Source organism: Diadema antillarum, unplaced genomic scaffold (genome assembly GCF_040938485.1).
Source record: "Diadema antillarum isolate AM-2024a unplaced genomic scaffold, OU_Dant_1.0 scf00000022, whole genome shotgun sequence".
Lineage (NCBI taxonomy): Eukaryota > Metazoa > Echinodermata > Echinoidea > Diadematoida > Diadematidae > Diadema > Diadema antillarum.
In genome coordinates this window covers 3,531,782-3,553,431 of record NW_027270911.1, presented here as the reverse complement: position 1 = coordinate 3,553,431, position 21,650 = coordinate 3,531,782, and the positions used below count along the sequence as shown (strand labels likewise).

Genomic DNA, 21,650 nt, shown 5'->3' with positions numbered 1-21,650 from the left:
AAAACGACAGACAAACAGTATATTACATCCAATGATATTGGTAATAGGTGGCACGAGTTTCCTTACATAAAATCATATATTTAACGCAATAAAGCAAAAGTTTAACCGGAAAGATTGTAAACTTGTATGTTCTACAGCCGTCATGATGTAACCTACTCATATAATCTACTCAGTACTATATTTTCTACTCAGAGCTTTTAACAAGAAATGAGTATAATCATTTTGCTGACAGTTTACCTCAAATATTAGCAATTGGCTACTGCAAGTCATGCATTATAATCATTGTATACTTGGTATTATACAGGATATGGTGCATGACTTGTCGTATAACCAATGGAATGAACTTAAATGAATACATCTTGATATATATTCCTTTGAGGTCAACTCGGTAATGGTATGAAAATAATAATAATCATGCAAATGTGCTCACCACGTATTCTTCGCTCAGCTTCCGTGACTACAATATACATTCGTCCTACTAGTTAACAAAATTTGTCTTTGTTATTGCTGATAGTAATATTGTCGTAAATACCAAATATTGTTTGAGATGAATGCATCGGTTGTTTATAATATTTGTGTATGATTCTAATGTTTTGTCTGTGTACAATATTACAGAACTTTTGCTGTGCTACTTTGCAAGAAACATTACTCATTCATTATAGTTGCTGCCATAGATTATGTTTTTATGATTTAAATACTAGTAGTACAAGACTAAGCTAGCTTTTCAACGTAGTCTGCATTTGCATATATTGAGCTCAATGTGATATCTTTTGACTGCATTAACTCATTCCCATCTAAGAGCCATTCGAGATGTTTTATCACAGTGTTTATGTGTACTGATAGTTCTCCGCATTTGTCCACAATTGGATTCCTCTAAATGAATAGTGTATGTTGCATAATATTGGTATGGCAAAATTATGATTATAATTTGCATTCTAAAACAAGTGTTGTTGACAATAGTATGCTATTATTAGCATCATATATCAATGACCATAAATGAATCTAACATAAAAGCGTCTTATTGGTCACGGTTGTTGGTATATTGGTTTTGATGTTGTTTTCTTTTCAGTGTTCCACCTCCTACAAGCTTAGCTTTGGAGTGGAACACTCTTTTCCATCGCTATGATTACTTTTTTTTTTATTTGTTCCTTGTTTTTGTTACAATACCATTTGTGCAAAATATATATCTATCTTTTATCGTGTTCAATGAACTGTCTTTCCCAACTGCGTGAAAGTCAAATTAACACATGTATACTGCTATTGATCATGTATTTCTTTTATCAGTGGAAATAACCTATTGAATTGAAATAAATTGAATTACAGTGCTCCTACTTTTGTCTTCTTCTTGTATTGGTAAGATATACAATATCGATTGTTGCCGATTATAGCCTATGATAAGCTTACTTCGTTTGAAATTATAAACATGACTGCAATTGCTTGATCCCCTATTAGTTCATTTTGTTGCATTCTTATAGAACCAGTATGTGCACGATTCCCTTTCTTGTTTTGGTAACTGCAAACTGGCTTTCTTAGGCTCCCATACCGTCACTAGATCACACGACATTAGCAAAATACATCTTGCATATATAGCTTTCCATTTATGTGTTTAAGATTAGATGATTTTTCTTCTCGTAGTATTTTTCATCACTTCCAATATTGTCTTTCACATGTAATGCAAGGTAATTTACGTCTGCTTGTAGCTTATCATATTAAACCTGTTATCTTGTTATAGCATGGCGTGATTTTAAACGGCTTTTATTGTGTTCCACTTAATTTTGCTATCTTATCATAATTCACTGACCTTACAGTTTCCGGCCTTGTTTCCCTGGTTTTTTTTCATGAATGTAAAAAAGAAAAGAACGCTCAATAAATGGGGATCAAAAATTGTTATTTGTACCAACAGGCGTGATGGTTTTTACTTTCACTGAGATCAGCCTCTATTATGTAGTGTGTCAGGATCATCAAAATTGGGTTTATACAGACTGCTGTTAACTTCCGCTGTGTATTTGAATAAGTATTGTGAAGCGATGCTATACTGGCGGAAAGTTTCCAGTTGTAATAAACAATGCAAATGATAATTTTGTGTGGAATTCATTTACTTCTGAGTACATTGGCCAAGTCATAGCTCCCTTCACTTTATTTCAGGATGCTTGGGGGTACGTGAAGGTGTTTCAGTTTGAGTGTTGAGTGACCAAAACAGCCAGACACAAACCCAAGGTTGATCCTGACATAGTGGTTATTCATGTTACCCTTGTAAACGTTGCTTGCCAGCACATCCACTCGACAGCAGGGCTGGTATTTTGGCAAGATTAACAAAATGTTTGGTCTGCGCAAGTTCATTCCTTGTTCAGTGGAAATGAATACCGGGCAAGGTTGTGCATTATGACTCTTTTAAACAGAGTGAAATGCTTTAACCATCTGAGAAGACATGGAGGTTATAACAAAGTACCAATATGCTTGTGTGGTCATTAAAAATTGTGTGGATTTTATTGAGAGTGACTGGAATTGATGGGGGGGGGGTGGTGGTCTGTAGTGTGTGCTTGTGTGTTTATGTGTTGAGTTTGCATTCGAATGATGGCAGAAACAGAACAGTTGATTTGATTTAATCTGCAAAATATACATGTATAGTATACATAGCCAAATACAGAAACATAACTATCCCTCCAATTAATCCCTCCCCCCCCCCCCCCGAAAATATTGGGGGCAAACATGGGCGTACTGCATAGGCAGCAGAAATTATACTAGTGACGCGCAGCGAGTTCCAAGATATCACAATGCCATTCTTATATACTGCCCTCTTATCTATTTCATGTGGGATTTCCCTAACATTATCATCTTTGAAACTTCCGCATTAATTTTCCGTATCCGAGTCGTTGTCATTTGCTCTGCTCGTTGCCTTCAAGTTGAGGGTGAAACAGTTTGGACAAAATAAGTGTAAGTACTTTCGTCTTCACTGTCGGTATATTTAGATTTCATGTAGTAACGTTGATCTTGGTTATTTCATTTTGATCCTGTGGTTACCCCTTTCCCCCTTGCGAATTAAGCTAGGCTGACACTTGCACGATTTTGTGGCACGCATTGGCGCGACTCGAGTCGTGCCAGTGCGCAAACTAGTCGTAAACTGGCGTGAAGTGTGCGTAGATCTGTCGTGACCTGCGCGCCATGTCGGGACGAGAATTTTTCACTTTAGGTTGGGTTCACGTAGTAGCCTATTAACATTTCATCGTGGAGTTCAATTAGGTCATACAGTGAGTGTCTGACTTGGTGCCATTATTGTATTGCATTGCAGAAAAAAAAAGTTTTTACTCAGCATAATGTAGGCATTCTTCTGTCTCCTTTTATTTAGAGTGGTAACGAAATTGGCAAGCTTTGGAACAGATATAAACCAGTATAAGTAAGCAACAATCGAATGATTAAAAAAACGATACACTTAAACAAATGAACTCTTTTTTACAATATGTCATATTTTGTCACTTTTCTTTTCATCTTGTCTCTTTTTCTGTCCTTCATGTCTGTATCACGGCCTTTAATTCTATACACTTCATTCCTTCAATGTCCATATCAGAAATTTGAATTCATTGAATTTGTGATGTTCGCTATGTGACAACTGACTGTGAGCTTTACGTGATTGCATCGACTTTTGTATCGTTACGGAATAAACGGCTTCCGGGCCTTGTCTGCCTACTGCCGGACTCATGAGACTTATTTGCCTTTACAGTTATACCGCAGCAACCGATAATTCGCTCGTATTTATTCAACTCGTCCACGTCGTATGCCAGCCCGATCAAGGCTTGCATACGTAATGAGCTGCGGAAGGGGATTTTGTCGTTGGGCTTTCGGCAACAAAAATACACCTTATATTCACAAATTTCGTATCAAATTCAAGGAAAATATGTAAGCTATCGTCACATGTTACTCAAATTATTGTAAATGACAAATATCATAGCGTAATTTGAGCTTGAAAATGAGTGGGTTTAAACCCAGGTTTAAACCCACTTTAGACCGAGACATGGGTTTAAACTCGGTCTAAGTTTTTAGCAGAATACGGGCCATATATAGAGTGTAACGAAATTTTATTCTCAGGTGATGTGATGGGCAAAATTACGCTTTATCACGTGATCAGCTCTTGACCAATCCTATAGCAAGATTCATTCATTTCATTGGTTAGCGTTCAGACGTATAAATTCATCGTATAGCTATACCGTTTTAGTGTAATGTTTGCCCAGAGAGTTCGAAACGATACTCTGACCGTTGTTTCACTGTACGTCGTTTCGTTATACGTCGTTTCGTTAGTCAGCATTGAGACGTATAATTTCATCGTACAGCTATACCGTTCTAGTATAGATTTTTTTTTTTCGGGGGGGGGGGGGAGCTGAATGCCCTCTTAGATGGATATGAAACAAACAAACAAACAAACAAACCTTGAAATGCCGTCACTCGATCAGCTCGATTGACTGATTTATGTTATGAGGCGGATTATGATATGTTATGTCTTTATCACCTCTAGGGTACCCACTTTAATTTAACATTGTTCGTCCAGAGCTAGGGCCTTGAAAATATCAGTAAGGCCTACCCAAGGACTACTGAATCAAAGGGAAAAGAGCTAACGGAAAATCTTGTTTAATTACGTCGCGCCTGAAGGAGAGCCTATACTACCCACACTTTACCGCATTTCCGACAAATATAAACATGCTTTATAGGCCTTATATACTCGCTAATTACCTACATGCCTTCAACATATGTATACTGTGCAGATTATGCAGTTTATATTCTTTTTTATTTTAATCTTGGCTATTGTTTCTGTAGAATCATATAAATCAAAGGAGATAATGCCTTATAAAATTAGAGTATCTTTTAAACTTTTAGGAAAGTTATGCTCAACTTTTTTTTTTTGGAGGGGGGAACTACGGTACAATTAAGTCTGCTTTAGTTCAAGTCCTTGACGTTTCTTTATACTGGTAAAGCATTTCACATTCATTTCAGATATCTATTACTATTTCATGTTAATGAGTGTCAAAAATTACCAAATATTGTGTCTTCAATACATATAAATATATATATATATATATATATATATATATATATATATATATATAATTATACAGGGTGGCCGAAAAAGAACGGAACACCTAAGATTTTTAATTCTAGCAATATTGTTCCTAATATGTCATTATTTTGTATACTATTGGAAAGGCCATTCTTTTTCCAAAAGAATTACACCAAGTTCTTTAATTTTGGTTAATGCATTATAGTTTTAGGACCATTTTTGTCAACCCTTGCAATTTTCAAAATGTGATCATTTTGCACTCTCAGAGATACCGAAACCAGTGAGAATTCGGCTTACCGTAGAACCAGTTGCGTTCACAATGTGCGGAATGTGGGTCGGACGGTGTTATTGTCGTCAGGTCGTCTCATTCACAATGGTAATGGACAATGACAGCCACATTCCACACATTGTGAACGTTACTGGTTCTATGGCAAGCCGAATTCTCGCTGATTTCGGTGTCTCTGAGAGTGCAAAATGATCACATTTTGAAAATTACAAGGGTTGACAAAAATGGGCCTTAAATCGTAACGCATTAACTGAAATTAAAGAGCTTGGTGTCATTTTATTGGAAAAAGAATAGCCTTTCCAATAGTATGCAAAATAATGACATATTTGCAACGATATTGCTGAAATTATGTATATATATATATATATATATATATATATTATATTGCCTTCATGTTATGGAAAGATCACGTGAAATAACTTCCTTGTTTTACGAGCTGTGGGTACTACTTTAAAGTAGTACCTATATGAATTATTGTTACATTTATCGTATCTATACATTTTTATCTCCAAAAAAAAAATGATCTTTCTTAACTTGTTTAACTAAAGTGCTTTAATGATGTATGTACGGGAAACCATGGAAATGTTTTCCAATTCGATGGAATGCAAATCAGAATACAACACAATGGGAAATTTCTGGATGAGATACTTGAATATTATAATATTGATTTAAGGTAATGTAGGCGCCTTTGCTTTACAATTTCCTATATACACTGTAGCTGAAATATGAATCTGAATATTCTTGCAGAAGAAAAACAAACAGATCTTTGCCAAAAACTTCATAAAGTAATATCGGAAACAGGTGTCACTTTCTTGGTATGAACTTCGGAACCTTTGTGACATCCGTAAACGATGATGCAACGTTACCCGAAAATATACAGAGCGTATAAAAAAAAGGTAATCCAACATTGGAGGGCTTCCATTTCATAATTATCAGCAATGGAGAGTGCAAAATGTTGGTTGTGAGGAAGAAGAGCTCTTCCTTTTTCCATTGATAACTAACGTGTTGACAAATGTCATGCATGACTGAACACGTGAACTTTACCAAAAATTCCACTTTTTTCCAAGTCTTAGTGTCACATTGCCTGAAGGCACAATGAATGTCTCACCGAAGGGATGGGATCTGTCAATGAAAGTGGTCAAATTAACAGGCCAGGCTGCACGACTGCAGATTTATGTTTAGGGTTTCTTCTAACCAAGGAGGTACTGTACCTCCTTGTTCTAACCTTTTATGGTAACCGTTTATAACCTTCAACATGGCCACGGTTGTTGATAACTTGGCTACTCCCACAAAGGCTAACCCATTATCTCTTTAAATTCAAGACAGGGTTTTTCGGTGCGAGCTATATGCGTTTAATATATATAAATGGACTTTGTGGGTTGACCTTAGCTGGAGTGACCACGTTATCGGGCAGGTGGCCATATGTTAGAGGTTATGGACCATAAAATGTTAGATGAAACCCTAAGCACAAACATGCATTCGTGCAGGCTGGCCTGTTTATTTGGCCGCTTTCATTGACAGATCTCATCCATTCAGTGAGACATTCATTGTACCTTCATGTCATACTCAAACTTGGAGGAAGTGTAATTTGTCATCGTTGCATGTCTTTAAAGTTTATGAGCTCAGTCATGTGTGCCTGACATGTCAACAAAATTAGGTATCAATCTAATTGCGAAGTGCATATACAATGTAATATACAAGAAGTGGATTGTAGTCTTGTCAGGTTGTCGCGCGTAGTAATGGCACAATAATACGATATACATCAGAGGACTTTGATCTGACAGTCAACCGCCATTAAAGTAACTTAACAAGTAGACTGAGTGTAAAAATATCAAAAGAGCATTGTTAGGTTTCTGGTATACAGGTTGTATCAACTGAGTAATAACTCTTTAAGTACGTTTAAACGATTTTTCCACACATTTAAAATGGAAAGTTACATGATACTGCCTTATATATACAAAAATGAAAATTATACCGCCTTGCAAATACAACAAAAAATATGACATAATTCAGCAATCGTTATTTTGTGATTCTTTAACTCTCTACGTAAGTTTATAAAGCAACGTTCAATAATTTTTGCTACAAACATGTATCTTTGATGAAGCATTACACTCATCGCTTCTCAGTGGACTGCAGAGGTCAGATCAATCATATCAATTATTTCCTCTTTATGACATTGGTACAAGTCAAAGAATGAAGATAGACCTATAGACTCCTCTACTTCTACTATCTTGTACTTCTTATCATTATCACAATTAATTGCCTTGGGATGTTACTTGTTTTGCAACTGTATTGCTAATATGTTTTCAATATCTATAATGTCCAACGCTTGGATTTATTCAGTTGGTAAGAGTGAGGAATGGAATTGACGCGAGTTGCAGTCAATTCGATTGAGTTGCACCAATTTAATCATGCATCATAGAAATCCCCCTTTTTCACAGATTTCAAAGTGGGATTCCCCCCTCTTGGACAATCCCCGCAGCCCGTTTTCTTCTCATTTTATAGCCATCATTTGCTGCCTTCTTCTACAGAAAGAAACAAAAATCGAAGCAATTCTTTCAAATTGCATGCTTGTTCTTCTTCTTCTTCACTATAAGTACAGGCAGTGGCGTATCTGGAGGGGGGGGGGGGCAAGGGGGGGGGGCAAGAGCCCCGGGCGCCACTCCTTGGGGGCGCCGAAAACGAAAAAAATAATTAAAAAAAGAAGAAAAAAAGAAAGAAAGAAGAAGAAGAAGAAAAAAAGCTCTGGGGGGTGAAAAAACCAAATCAAACAAGATAAAAACAAAAAATGACAATGTTTATTGTGTTCACACAAGAATTCCATGTTTTGTAAGCTGACATTTCGGCTCGCTCGCTGTGCTCGCTCGCCAAAATTTATATATATAAAAAAGAAGATAAGAACAAAACGTGATGATGACGCGGACAAAATGACAATGTATATTGTGTTCACACATGCCATCGTTAGAAGTGAAAATGTTACATGGAGCAGCGGCTGCAATTGTATATCTTTCGTTCTGAAGCGATCGCCCATTGGATCAAACGAGGGCGCAAAAGGTGTCGAACATACGGGGGGGGGGGGGGCGCAAAAAACCAAAGCAAACAAGATATTAAAGAACAAAACGTAATGATGACGCGGAAATATACAAATTTCGGCTCACTCGCGCGTACTAATCTAGAGTATTTTTTTTTCAAGTCCTCAGTTTGTTGGTATAAATCGTTATCTATAAGGCCGTCTCTATATCTGGATTATAATTGTAAGATTTAATAAGCAAAAAATGACAAGAATTCCATGTTTTGTAAGCTGAAATACAGAAATTTTCGGCTCGCTCGCTGCGCTCGCTCGCAAAAATTTGTGTATACAAAAAATAAGAACAAAACGTGGTGATGGCGCGAAATTATACAAATTTCGGCTCACTCGTGCGTACTAATTTGGAGTAGGCCTATTTTTCAAGTCCTCAGTTTGTTGGTATAAATCGTTATCTATAAGGCCGTCACTATATCTGATTAGAATTGTAGAATCTAATAAGCAAGAAATGACAAGAATTCCATGTTTTGCAAGCTGAAATACATAAATTTTCGGCTCGCTCGCTGCGCTCGCTCGCCAAAATTTATGTATACAAAAAATAAGAACAAAACGTGGTGATGGCGCGAAATTATACACATTTCGGCTCACTCGTGCGTACTAATTTGGAGTAGGCCTATTTTTCAAGTCCTCAGTTTGTTGGTATAAATCGTTATCTATAAGGCCGTCACTATATCTGATTAGAATTGTAGAATCTAATAAGCAAGAAATGACAAGAATTCCATGTTTTGCAAGCTGAAATACAGAAATTTTCGGCTCGCTCGCTGCCCTCGCTCGCCAAAATTTATCCAAAAAAATAAAAAAATAAGAACAAAACGTGATGATGACGCGGAAATATACAAGAATTTTCGGCTCGCTCGCTCGCTCGCCAAAATTCATCTAAATTTATCACATTTAAATCACCATCAAAAGACCCCTTTTAAGTGCTTGAAAAAGCATATCATGTGGACCTTTTTTAAAGTCCCTACCGGGATGGGGTTGGGGTTGAACACTTTTTCAGAAATTAGGGGCGCAATTTTCTCCACTTGCCCCTGGCGCCGTTTTCCCTAGATACGCCACTGAGTACAGGCCACCGTCCGGTGTATTTTCGTACTGTTGTGCTGTGCAGGCATATGTACAGTGTCTGGATTAAGAAAAATCTACATGGAACTATGTGCGGTTAAAAAAACAGGCATCCGTGTCTTAACAGAGCTGGATCTTGAGTACCTCTCTCTTAAAGCTTGACAGAGAGGCACAGGAGACCACGGCCTGGGGTAGTGAGTTCCAAAGCCTGCTTGCATCTGGGAAGAAGCTTCTTTGGAGTACTTGTGTTCTTGCAAATGGTACTTGGAGTTTCTGGTCGTGGCCCCTATTTGAATGAGGTGGCGATGGGGTCAGAACTGTTGCGGGAATGGATATCATGGAGTTCTTATTGCAGAACATCATTGCAACCTTTACCTGTACTCTTCTTTCTTGCAAGGATGGTCATTGAAGTTTTTGAAGCATGGCTGTGACACTGCATGTTCTGTGATGGTCATTGCAGACGAAGCGTGCATACCTTCTCTGGATCATTTCCAGTTTCATAATGTTTGACTGGGTGAAGGGATCCCAGATTATGCTTCCATATTCATGATATTCCAGGACTGGTCTGAGCAGGGTGAAGTCGCAAAGCACCTTGACTTTGTGTGGACATGATCTGATGTTCCTCTCGAGAAAGGCTCTGGTGGAATTAGCCTTTTTTGCTACTTGGCTGATGTGTATACTGGTTCCAGCTGAGCTTCTCATGGAGGTAGACTCCAAGATATTTTGCAGTGTCTACTTTCTCCATGGTTTGTCCATGAATGGTGTATGACGTCCTGATGGGTTTACGTTTGTTGGTAACATGGAGGACCTGGCATTTTTTTTGGGGGGGGGGGGGCGGGGGGGGGGGGGTTGAACTCCATTAGCCAGTCGGCTTCCCATCATTCCAGTGCCTTGATGTCTCCCTGGAGTTGCACACTGTCTTCTTCTGACCTGATGCTGTGATAGATTAGGCAGTCGTCTGCAAACAGCCTAACAGTGGTATTGTGTGACAGATACTCTGGCAGGTCATTGATGAACAGAAGGAATAACATGGGGCCAACAACACTACCCTGTGGAACTCCAGAAGTCACATGAGACTTGGAAGAGACTGTTCCTTCAAGGAGCACCTGCAAGTATAGTGTTGCGTTTACTCTTGGCAAATTCATAAGGGACCTATAGTTTAGGCCTACACTGTACTAGAGTTGGTTTTCGTGATTAAATCTACCTGCATGGTGTTGCATGATGTGAGGTTTCGTTTCTTCACCTTGATCTTCGTCATTCACTGCACATCTATCTCTGACATTGTATGAATTCAGATATGGAACAGATTCTTGCATGATAGCATTGTCAGAGACTGCACACATGTTGTGGCGTTCAAGCTTCCGATGTGTGTGTGTGTGTGTGTGTGTGTGTGCGTGCGTTTTTCTCGGTCCTATAGATAGTAATGCATTGTGGCCCTTTTGAAATAGATCACTTTTATATCATGGGCGGTGTAAACATACTCCTTTCTCCTTTTCGTTTTCTGAGGTAACAAAAGGGCTGGCCTATTCCCAAATCTAAGGCCATTTACACTGATTTAAAGTGATAATGATACTTTTCTGTGTATTCTAACTGCATGTGTATAAAATTTCATGCAGCTTGAATACAGAGAAAAGTATCACAGTATAAGTAGTTTGACAAATGAAGAGTTCGTGACAATAGTTCAACATTAGAATAAGGGTGACTTTAATGCAAAATCTGCAGAAAAGACATCAATACACACATACAGAGCAGCAAGCCCACGCGCACAATACTGAAACAGCATGTACATTCTTAACTAGTTATTTATTATATAAGATGTTGAATTCCCGGTAAGTATTTCATTGCTTATAAGCTTCAATATACGAGAGAAATTTGGGAAACTGAACAGAACGACACATTTTATATGGTAGTTCGACTACTTTTCAAATTATTATTCTGTCTTGTCTTGTTTTCTTTCACAAAATAAAACCCTTGACATTTCCAATATACCGAATTAAATGAATATCAGTCTATATTATGTGTAATCTGTATCTATCTTGGACAGAAAACAAAAAATCCCAGGGACTACTGATCTAAAAAAGTTCAGACAAAGAAACTTTTATGGCGAAAATGAAAGTATGTCTTGGGGTTGAGGCTTTAACACAATGGTGACTGTTCCTTTCATTCACGGTCGGCCCCCACTCATGAAAAACAAGGGGGGCAATTCCGCAGACAGGTCCAATTAAAGTAACATTATACAATAACAACTTTGAAGTGTAAAACCATGAAAACAACTAATATAATAAGTTAACTAATCTTCGGGTTTTTTTTTTCTTTACTGATATGTCGGCAGATAAGTCTTCTCCTGTGGAAGTCCCAAATACGTTCCATCATGGCCTCTGGTTTTACTCCAACAAATAAATCCAAGTGTGATGAGTGCCACTCCGACGTGAAGTCTGCCGAAGCTTCCTACCGCCTGGAGGTTGAGAAAAAACTCTGCGATGAATGTGCCATTAAACACAAGGATTCCATCAAGGGGTTAGCATACGAGGTGAAATGGACCTGCCACAAGCACACTGACAAGGTAACAAAACTTTTCTGCGTCACCCATAACTATGCAATTTGCCAGTGGTGTGCCGTAACCTCGTATCACACAGCGTGCCAACGAGACGACATTCGAGACGTGAATAAAAAGAGGGCTAAACAACTTGTGGATCTCGTGCACCATGCTAAAGTTAGAGGTCATGTGCTTCAACAAAGCGACATAGAAGTACATCAAATGGCCTCTCATTTAACGATGATTACGGAACAAGTGTCAAATGCAGTTGAAGAAGAGAAACAGAAGGTTATTGATGACAGAGATCAGGCGGAAGAGAGGATCAATGCAGAGTACGATGAGAAGATCAGGAAATTAAACGAAGAGCGAAACAAGAGGCTGAAACGCCCAAGAGATGAAGCAGATAACAAACTCCACCTAATTCAGGAGGAACAGAACTCTCTTGAGGAGCAGGTAGACAGTGTTAAACGGGGACTGGAAAGGTGGAAGCGCAAGCTTGGTCTCGAAGAGTTAGATACAACCATCAGGGAAGCTGAAACCCTTCTAAGGAAGCAAGAGAATCTAATGATGGGAAATTTCTGTGACATCATCCAACGGATGAATGAGTGTCTCGATGTCGAGCTCAGCAAAGAGAAACTGGACAGAGTGAAAGGAGAGATTGGAAAAGTAAACTTTAAAAGGGGGACTGGACACCTTGGTGAAATAGTAGGGTTGGAAGACAGATGGGTTAGAGTAAGGGATGTGTACATGGAGAGTTCTTCCATGCTTCTCCTGGGGTGCATTAGAAGCCAGGAAGTGGTTATCAAAGAGGTGGATCACATATCCATCGTGTGTTTTGATGAGATGAGATGTCATATTACTAAGCATGCTACACTCAACATACGGGGGTTCAATTATGTCTGCTACAGTTCTCTGTCTGATTGTGGACATGTCTTTGGTACCATTGATGGCAAACTCGTGCTGTACGATCAGCTTTGGAATCATGCGAGAACAATTGATACCAAGTACCTCAAACCACTTTTAGTCACCGTAGATGAAAATGGAATGATTATTACAGCAGGAAACGGTGGATCTTCCATTTCTGTGTTCAGGCCCAACGATGGGAAATGCCTACGCGCAATGAAGTTGGCAGATGGCACGTCAATTAAAGCCTTGAAGACCATGTCAACAGGAGACGTGGTCGTGCTTACTTGCTGCAGTCACGGTAACGATATTTCTATATTGAATCGATCTGGTGCCATCAAGTATAAAACTCACATCAATGGTGTATGTGGTGTTGGGAGCATTGCCGTCGATGTCTCAACCGACTGCGTGTACGTTATGTCTTTAGAATGGCAGGGTCGTGGGAAAGAAGTGTGGGTGGTTTTTGAACTTTCAGGTATCAACTACCAAGTATTACGTCGCGTTACAGAATGGCAACGTGATTCGGGGATTTGTTTTCCCTCACTTGACGTACTATCACCGGGCTTGCTTATCGAGTGTCCTAACACTCATTTCACCATCTACAGGAGACCTCCACATTTCATTATTGACCTCCTTAAAGAGCTTCAGGAATCATGACTGTGATTGATCGATCCATGTTCTCAAAACAGGTGTATCACGTTTATGTGTCTGAGTTCCCAGCCCATCAGGGAAATTATGGAAACCAGGGAATTTGTTTTACTTTTTTCAGTTAGGGAAAAGTCAGGGAATTTGATAAAAATGCCTCAAATCAGGGAAAAGTCAAGGAAATTTGATTGAAATCCAGAGTATTCAGGTAGACTCTGTTATTTATTTATTTATCTATTTATTTATTTTGCATATCAAAACAACATCCATTGGAAATGGAAATGAGTAGAAATAATTATCATGGAATTTTGAGACTTCAACAGAGAAAAAAAAAATCAATGACAAATCAGGGAATTTTGTTTTCTTGAAATGCTTGGAAACCCTGTGTTCATTCGTATGTGGACAGTACAGTGAGGTTTTTGCCCAATGATAATCAAACAGGAGTGTAGAGAGGATGTGTACTCGAATGGCTCTATCTCTGTTATCTGTCAGGCAGGTTTGTCGTGTGTTATGACGACAAAAGACCACAGTGTTCACTGAGCGCTTACTTCACGTTCACCATGCCAGGCTGATGCGGGGACGGTAAAACACGCTGGCACTCCATGTTTAACATAACTCTTTTATTTGAATCAAACACAGGAAAGCTTCATTGTAACCATCAGGCAAGAAAGAAAGTTATAGAAGTTTTGTTTTATAAGAGTGATATCGCGCAAGTTACATACACACTGACATGAGATAATAATTTCAGTCCAGAATCTATCTCCCTTTGGTCTGCAAACTCCCCTATCTGAATTTTAAGGGAAACATAACTGTAGTTCTCACATGAAAAAAAAAAAATGTTGTCGATATTTTTTACTCAATTTATGGTAATGCATAAGAAATGTGTTAAATAACGCTATATAACACGATCTTACGAATAAAAAGGCAATATTAGCCAAAAAGCTTCGATGGAAGCACTACACAAACAACCGTTCTAAAATGCTTCAATGGCATTGATAGCTTTTCACAATGTTCTACAAAAACAATTTCCAGACTATATAAAGTCGAGGGAGATGGAGGAATGAGTTCGGTTTTTTTTTTTCTAACCGTTTATCATATAGCAACGTCAACAAGTGTGTGTATGTATGAATATAATACTATGAGAGTATTGATGGGTCCACAGAATTTGAGATTACGTCGTTTGTTTCACATCCTTGTGAAAATCAACAACCGTATGCTACCCTTTTTACTGCATGTATCAATTCTTATAGGGTGTATGTTTGGAAGTGTAGCCAATAGCATTGTATAGTGTGTTGATATTATTCATTGCGGATCATCTTTCATAGTAAATAGCCTATATTTCTGTAGTATTCCAGCATTGATTTCGGTTTTTTCCCCCGATTTCATCTAACGGTTTATCATATCGCAACGTTCACGAGTGTGTGTATGTATGAATATAATACAATGTACTATTAGAGTAGATGGGTCCACAGTATGTGAGATTACGTCGTTTGTTTTACATCCTTTTGAAAATCAACAGCTATACACTATCCTTTTTACTGCATGTATTAATCCGTATAGAGTGTACTTTGGAAGTGTAGCCAATAGCATTGTATAGTATGTAGATGTTATTCATTATGGATCATCTTTCATACTGAATATTTCTATATATAGTAATCAAGCACTGATTTCGTTTTTCTTTCCGATTGTTGTATTCAAACATACCCAGATTCGGTACTTCTGTAATCGTCTTTTCGTGGAGGTTATAGTCACGTGATTGTATCTGAGAGATAATAACCTTACAATAAAGACTGTATATTGCTTAAAAGTATTACATAATCATAGTATTAATGTATAGATTGCCCTGCATTTCAATGTATCCTATTTCCAGTGTCTATATTCATTCTCTGTATTATAACTTCAGTACTTCCATAGCTGTCTTTGTATGGATAGAAGAAATCATTTACTGTTCTGCTGGAATAATGTATTTAGCCTGTAATCACCCATCAACATCAATGTATTCGTACGCAATGATCTCCTGGTATTGTTCTCATTCCAAACATTGTATTGTATAAACAGTAACTTTTTCAGCTGTATTCGTATGTAATGATTCCACGGTTTTTCTCATTTCATACATTGTATTAATGAATAAACAGCAACTTTGTTATTAATGATAGCATGTAATTTGAAATCAGAGGGGTAAAGATACGGGGTATGAGTTTTTCGGACATAAGATTTGTTAAAAATGTAAATCAGTAGTTGCTATCTTACAAATTTCATTTGTACAGAGGGAGACAAGATTGAAAAAAAAACAACACTTTGTTGTATGCTCTCATGTTCACGCGATATGTTTACCTTATAAACACATATAGGTCAATATATAAATGTGTGTGAGTGTGTGTGTGTGTGTGTGTGTGTGTAAGTGTGAATGTTGCTGAGAGGCTATTTTTTTTTTGTATTCCAGTTTTTGGCAGCTGGTAGTAATACAAAAGAAAAGATTTTTCTTGCTTTTGATAACTCAGTTCAACTCTTCTCAGCAATATAATATGTCATTAACAATTTTGTACATGTTTATTCACAGTTCGGTCCAAGTAGTTCTCTCATCATGCTCATGGTATTTACTTTTGACGATAGTACAATCCCATCTCTTAGTCCGTCAGAGATCTTGGAGTGATTGTAGAGAAGAATTTGAACTTATATTTTCTACCTTTTAATATTCATAACTACATACCCGATCTACTAAACTGTATCTCTCTTGTGTCGGTATGATACACGTTCTTGTTTCTTTCACTTGTACTTATCGCACATTGATTTCATTTGATTTCTATAGTAAGTGTTGCAGAGATATTTCCTATATTTTCATCTGTTGTACCTTCAGATCAAAGGGCGCTGGGTTCGATTCCCGAGTCTCAATGAGCAATGTTGTGTGTGTAAGTATTCTGTCTCCTCTAGTAAGAGACATGTAAATTGGAGGTCCTGTGTGTGAGTTAGCCACGACTCACGCATATGTAAACGATTCCACTTCATTCATTCATCGCAAAGAGCAGGGTGTCAACCCGGTGAAGTGGCCCCAATTATACCCACCTACTGCACAAGAAAACGGGCGAATGATGCCGAACCCTTCGTGGTTTGCCCCAGGTGACTAATCATAGTCAGCAAACGGTACCACCCAGGCACACTGTGCCATACGCTTGGACGAATGAATGATTTTAACATGCATATTGTGCAGTTGTTTGATGAAATTGTAGTCAGTCAAATGTAGATACATTGATAAAGTTGCAGCAGAAGAAAGCGGTACGTATTTGCACATGTAGTTTTTATTTTGCTCATTCAGCCCCTTTATCTAAAAAGTTGAATATTTTGAATTTTCAGTGAATTATTTTTATATCATAGAGCAATAATTGATTTTTTTTTGATTTTTAGACTTTGTTCCCTCTCAATATTTCTCAAATGTTTTTTTTTTTTTGGTAAATGACAGCATTCATCATTATGTTACTCGTCGCAGTAATTTTTGTTTTCATTTGTTTCAAGTTAAAGATATACGGTGTCATAAGTATTTGAAGATGTTCAAAAAGTCTCTTTAAAAATATTTTACAAGTATCTTTAAAAAATACTGAACCTTATTGTTTTTGTCTGCACATTTTGATTGATACATTTTTGTGTTTTGTTGTTGTTAATGTTTGAAATTGTGAAACACTCAATGTGCCTCATTCATACCTTAGAGAATTTGTTTAGTGCAAGGCCTCAAAGCTTTTCTCTATTTCTCTTTTTTTTTTATGTCCATGCCCTGCTTGATATGGCAAATATATATATTTTTTTCTGTTGAATTATGTGAATGAGTTCATTTTGACTGATTTCTTTTTAACCACTGGTCTTTTATTGGAATGAATAAACGAAACGAAAAGAAAAATATCACATAGTGACAAAAAGATGAATGATTACGCGTATAGTCTAAAAGTCCATAGTTTTATTGCTGATGAGTATTAGTTTTACGTTTGTGTTTATAGGAGTGGCGCGTTTCGCTATTGGTATGACTATAGGGTATAAAATGAGTTGGAACAATTTGGTTTAATATGAAGATGGCTGGAAGGGATTCGATAATTGGTACAATGAAGTGGCTTAGAAAGATTTGATTTGCTATGATGTCGTAAGACACGACATGATAACAAACTCAACGAAATGAGCGGAAGAGCAGGCGTGGAGCAAAAGAACAAAATACACGTACCCGTTATGAGTGCGTTCTACCAAGGAGGTTCAAGGGAATGGAGTCACAACCGTCATACTTCCTTTGCTTGATGTTCGATGCCTCCACTCAAAATTATTTGAATTAGCATGTGCCAAACAGGATCTTCGCTCCCCGTTTTATAAAAGGTAGGTTGTACACGAGGATGCGCGAATAGAAATTGGGCAGAAAATGCTGAAATAAAGATGAAAATTACTCGACTGGACATACCCTGGCATTAATTTGACATATCTACCAATAAAGAATAATATTGTACTTAAAGATGTTTCCATATTAGTTTTATTTGTGGAATTCGAGTGAAAAAGTGATAAAACTGGCTTTCCAGGATGGCACAGTTTTAAACATTTTCACATGATACAGCTCTGATTTACACTTTTGCACAAATTTCTTGACGGGATTGGCTTTTGATTTACATGCTTTATCATTAAGTGAAATTTCATCTCATTTGATAAATAGATAAGCAAAATATGATCAACATTATGCTAACGTTCAAAATGATATCTTCAGATTGCTCAGCAAGACGGCGACGTCGAACATCGATCATCAAAGGCACAAATGTACCTGTGGAATCCTTTTGTTATACATCAATAGAAATCTGACAACTGTGAATAAGTACAGCCAGTTGGAACTCCAACTCTTAAACCTCCTTGGTTCTCCCATCAATGACCAGGTTATACTAGTACTTCTTAGTGCGCCATCTTGTGCTCGCTACTGATACACCGACGGCGTACGAGTGGCAGGCCACAAAAACGGTTGGTGATGACACAACGTTTGAGTTTATGTCCGCAGACTTCGATCGAAGACGGACGTATGCACGTGAGCTCGAGGGCTTCTGAAACACACTCTGTGACACAGATATTGTGCTGCGACGTCTCCGAAGATATCAGAGCACCTGGGATTGCGGCTTCATTGACATCAGCTTTGCTTACACCGCGTCGAAAAAGGTATCATTCGTTTAAAGACTGTATGTATACAGTGCTTTCAGTGCATTCAAGTTCCCTCAGCAAAGTGATGGGAGTGCTGTTTTCGGTTATCTTTTCTTTGTTAGTTTTTTTACAACTTGTTATCAGAAGTGATCATTAGATTCTTTATTTCTGAACATCAAATATACAGGCAACTCGACCTTCTAGGAGTAGTCACCTCCATGCGTTAAATATTTCTAAGGCCAACACAAGACCCCATCATTCTTTGTACATACCAAGATTTCGAACAGTCAAGTTGTAGTATTCTGTCTTATAAACCTCCTTTTTCTGATTAGTAATTTGAGTCGGCAGTAAATGGTTATTCTCTAAATGTTTTTTTTTTCTTTTGTGCTGTCTTTATTTACATGCGATAGTTCGCACTTAAAGCGGTTAAAAAATGTTTTTGTTAGCATACAGAGTTCCGATATGAGTCTCGAGCCTCGCCATTCCAAAATTTAATCATAGCTTTGGCAGTAGGGACCTATAGGATCAGTGACTTAAAAAGAACAAATAAAAATAGGAGAAAAATGTTGTGAACCTGCGTACGTTTCGCACTCACATTTCTTCAGATTTCATAGTCAAATTTCCTTCATATCTCATTGTCAAAATTGGCCTATCTACATTCCTTTGATTGTTTCCTAAGTAAAGTATACATCTCGTCTGTATTACAGTACGCCGGCCTCAATAAGCATTCCTATTTTCTTTTACTTGTAAACCGTCAGGTACTGATCACCATGGCGAGACGGCCCTCCCTCCAACACTGCGTCAGCATCGAGGAACACCTCTGCAGTAATCGCTCCCGCATCACCTTCCGCGAGGCTGTCCAACGGAAGGAGCCTGCCGAGACATGGGTCCTGCGTGGTGAATGGGACTCTGGGATATCAGAGACCTGCATCGCAGGGTGCGTCAGCCTCCATGAGATAGCGATGAGGAAGCTCTTCGATTCTTCTCTCTACGTGTCAAACTTGGAAGACAAGACCAGCCGCGTGGTGAACAGGGGCCAATCCTCCAACATCACCAGCTGTGCCTCGCTTCCCGATGGCAGAATCGTGACTGGACTGTGCAACAGCAAACTCGAAATATACGACCAGACGGGAAATTGCGTCCGAACCATCGAAACGCCCTTCTCGGGATCGGCTCACGTGGCGGTGAGCAAGGACGGTCTGATCTTGGCAGCCGGCTGGGGTGGCTCCGCCATCCATGCCTACGACCCCGACGAGGGTAAGAGAGTCCGGACGACTTATGTCGCGGATGACATCGTCATTTTTCAGATCTTCTCCTTACCATCTGGAGATATCGCTCTGCGTACCAGATGCAAAACTGGCGATAACCTTGGCATCTTAAGTGATTCAGGCTTTGCACTAACCAACCTTCACGACAGGGAAATCCTCAGCGTCTCATCCCACGAGACAGATGAGTCACTCTACGTCCTGCACAGCAACCTTAAGAGGACCTGGTATGCCATCGATGTGATTTCATTCGGCGACGAAGTAACAACAGAAAGGGTCATCGAACGCTCACTGGAAAGCAACCAATGTCCATCATTCACCGTTGCAATGTCAGGCAAGCTTGTTGTCTGTATCGATGGCAAACTGTATGTCTTCGAGAAAAAGGACGCGTCAGCTACTCTTTTGCCTGAAGTCTGAAACGCTCACGAATCAAGCATCCTGAAAACATAATGGAGAAACATCAAAAAGACATTGTCAGAGAACTATTAGATACATGATTGTAATGGGGTGAAGTGGGTACATTATATCTCACTGAGCTTGAGGTTAATGGGCAACCTTGTGGCAACTCGAGTCTCCATAGTCTCCGCCGCGTCTCTTTGAGGGTAGCCGAGTCCCCGCGGAGTTGTAAGAGAATCGAACATGTTCGATTTTTCGGAGACTCTATCCAGTCTCCAGCTGGTCTCGGAGACGTCTCCGCGACGTCTCCTTTGTTATGCGCGAGGTCTCCAAAACGCTTCTGCGACTTTGCGGAGACTCATTAGCGACCAGTAGCAGAAAAGTCGCGGAGACGTCTCCGCGACTTCTAGACGAATAGATTATCACTTTATTTGGAGACATCTGTGATCTGTCGCCTCATTGGTGAGAGCGCTAGCCATTTTTTGGTCTTTCTAGTCGTCGTAGTCGCTGCGACTGATCAGTCGCGGAGAAGTCTCCTCCAGTGCGATACATGTCCTACTATTTGTCAGTTATGTGGGCAAGCGTGTATATCTAAGGGTGATGTTCCTCATCAACCCTATATGTATCGGGATAGACTAGAATAAATTGCCCACTTTACGTAGATAAAACACACAAACAAACTCACGCATAACAGAGCCGAAGGAGTTTCAAGAAATTGAGTTCGAGTTTGCTATTCAAACGGCTGTCAATTTTCTACGTTTGCACAAAAGACTTCCACAATTGGGCATGCATGCTGTGCCTTTGAGGATCGGGTTCAGTGTAGTCGTCTTTCTGAGCAATCTGGAGATTATATTTGAAAGCCAAAATAATGTGAGAGGATATTTTACTTTGATTTATAATGAAATTTAATCTGATGTTATAGCGTAACAAAACAAAAGTCAATCCCGCCCAGAAATAGGTGCGAAAGTATCAACTTGAATTGTACATTGTTAAAGTATTTGTTACTGTACATTCGTGGAAAGCTGATTTATATCATTTTTCGTATCAATGTTACCGACAAATACAACTAATATCCCTGAATATGGTGAAATATTTAAGAAGATGACTTCTTTATACATTAATATGTTAGACCAATCAAGTGATTTAGACTTTTATTTTCATCTATATAGTGCAATTTCTATTCTGGCTTCCCATGTCTTGAGCATTATGTACAGCTCATAGTAAGGATTGCAAATAGTGCTTTCCATTGTCGTGATTTTATAAAGACATATTTTCCTTCG

General features: G+C 38.6%; 1 protein-coding gene across 1 annotated transcript; it reads left to right on the top strand.

Moving 5' to 3' along the window:
- The first annotated feature begins 11,848 nt into the window (after positions 1 to 11,848).
- On the top strand, positions 11,849 to 20,912 carry LOC139731256 (uncharacterized). The gene is made up of 2 exons (XM_071642146.1): positions 11,849 to 12,679; positions 19,468 to 20,912. The coding sequence occupies exons 1-2, from the start codon at positions 11,849 to 11,851 to the stop codon at positions 20,389 to 20,391; spliced, it is 1,755 nt and encodes a 584-aa protein (XP_071498247.1). The 3' UTR covers positions 20,392 to 20,912.
- Positions 20,913 to 21,650: the final 738 nt, after the last annotated feature.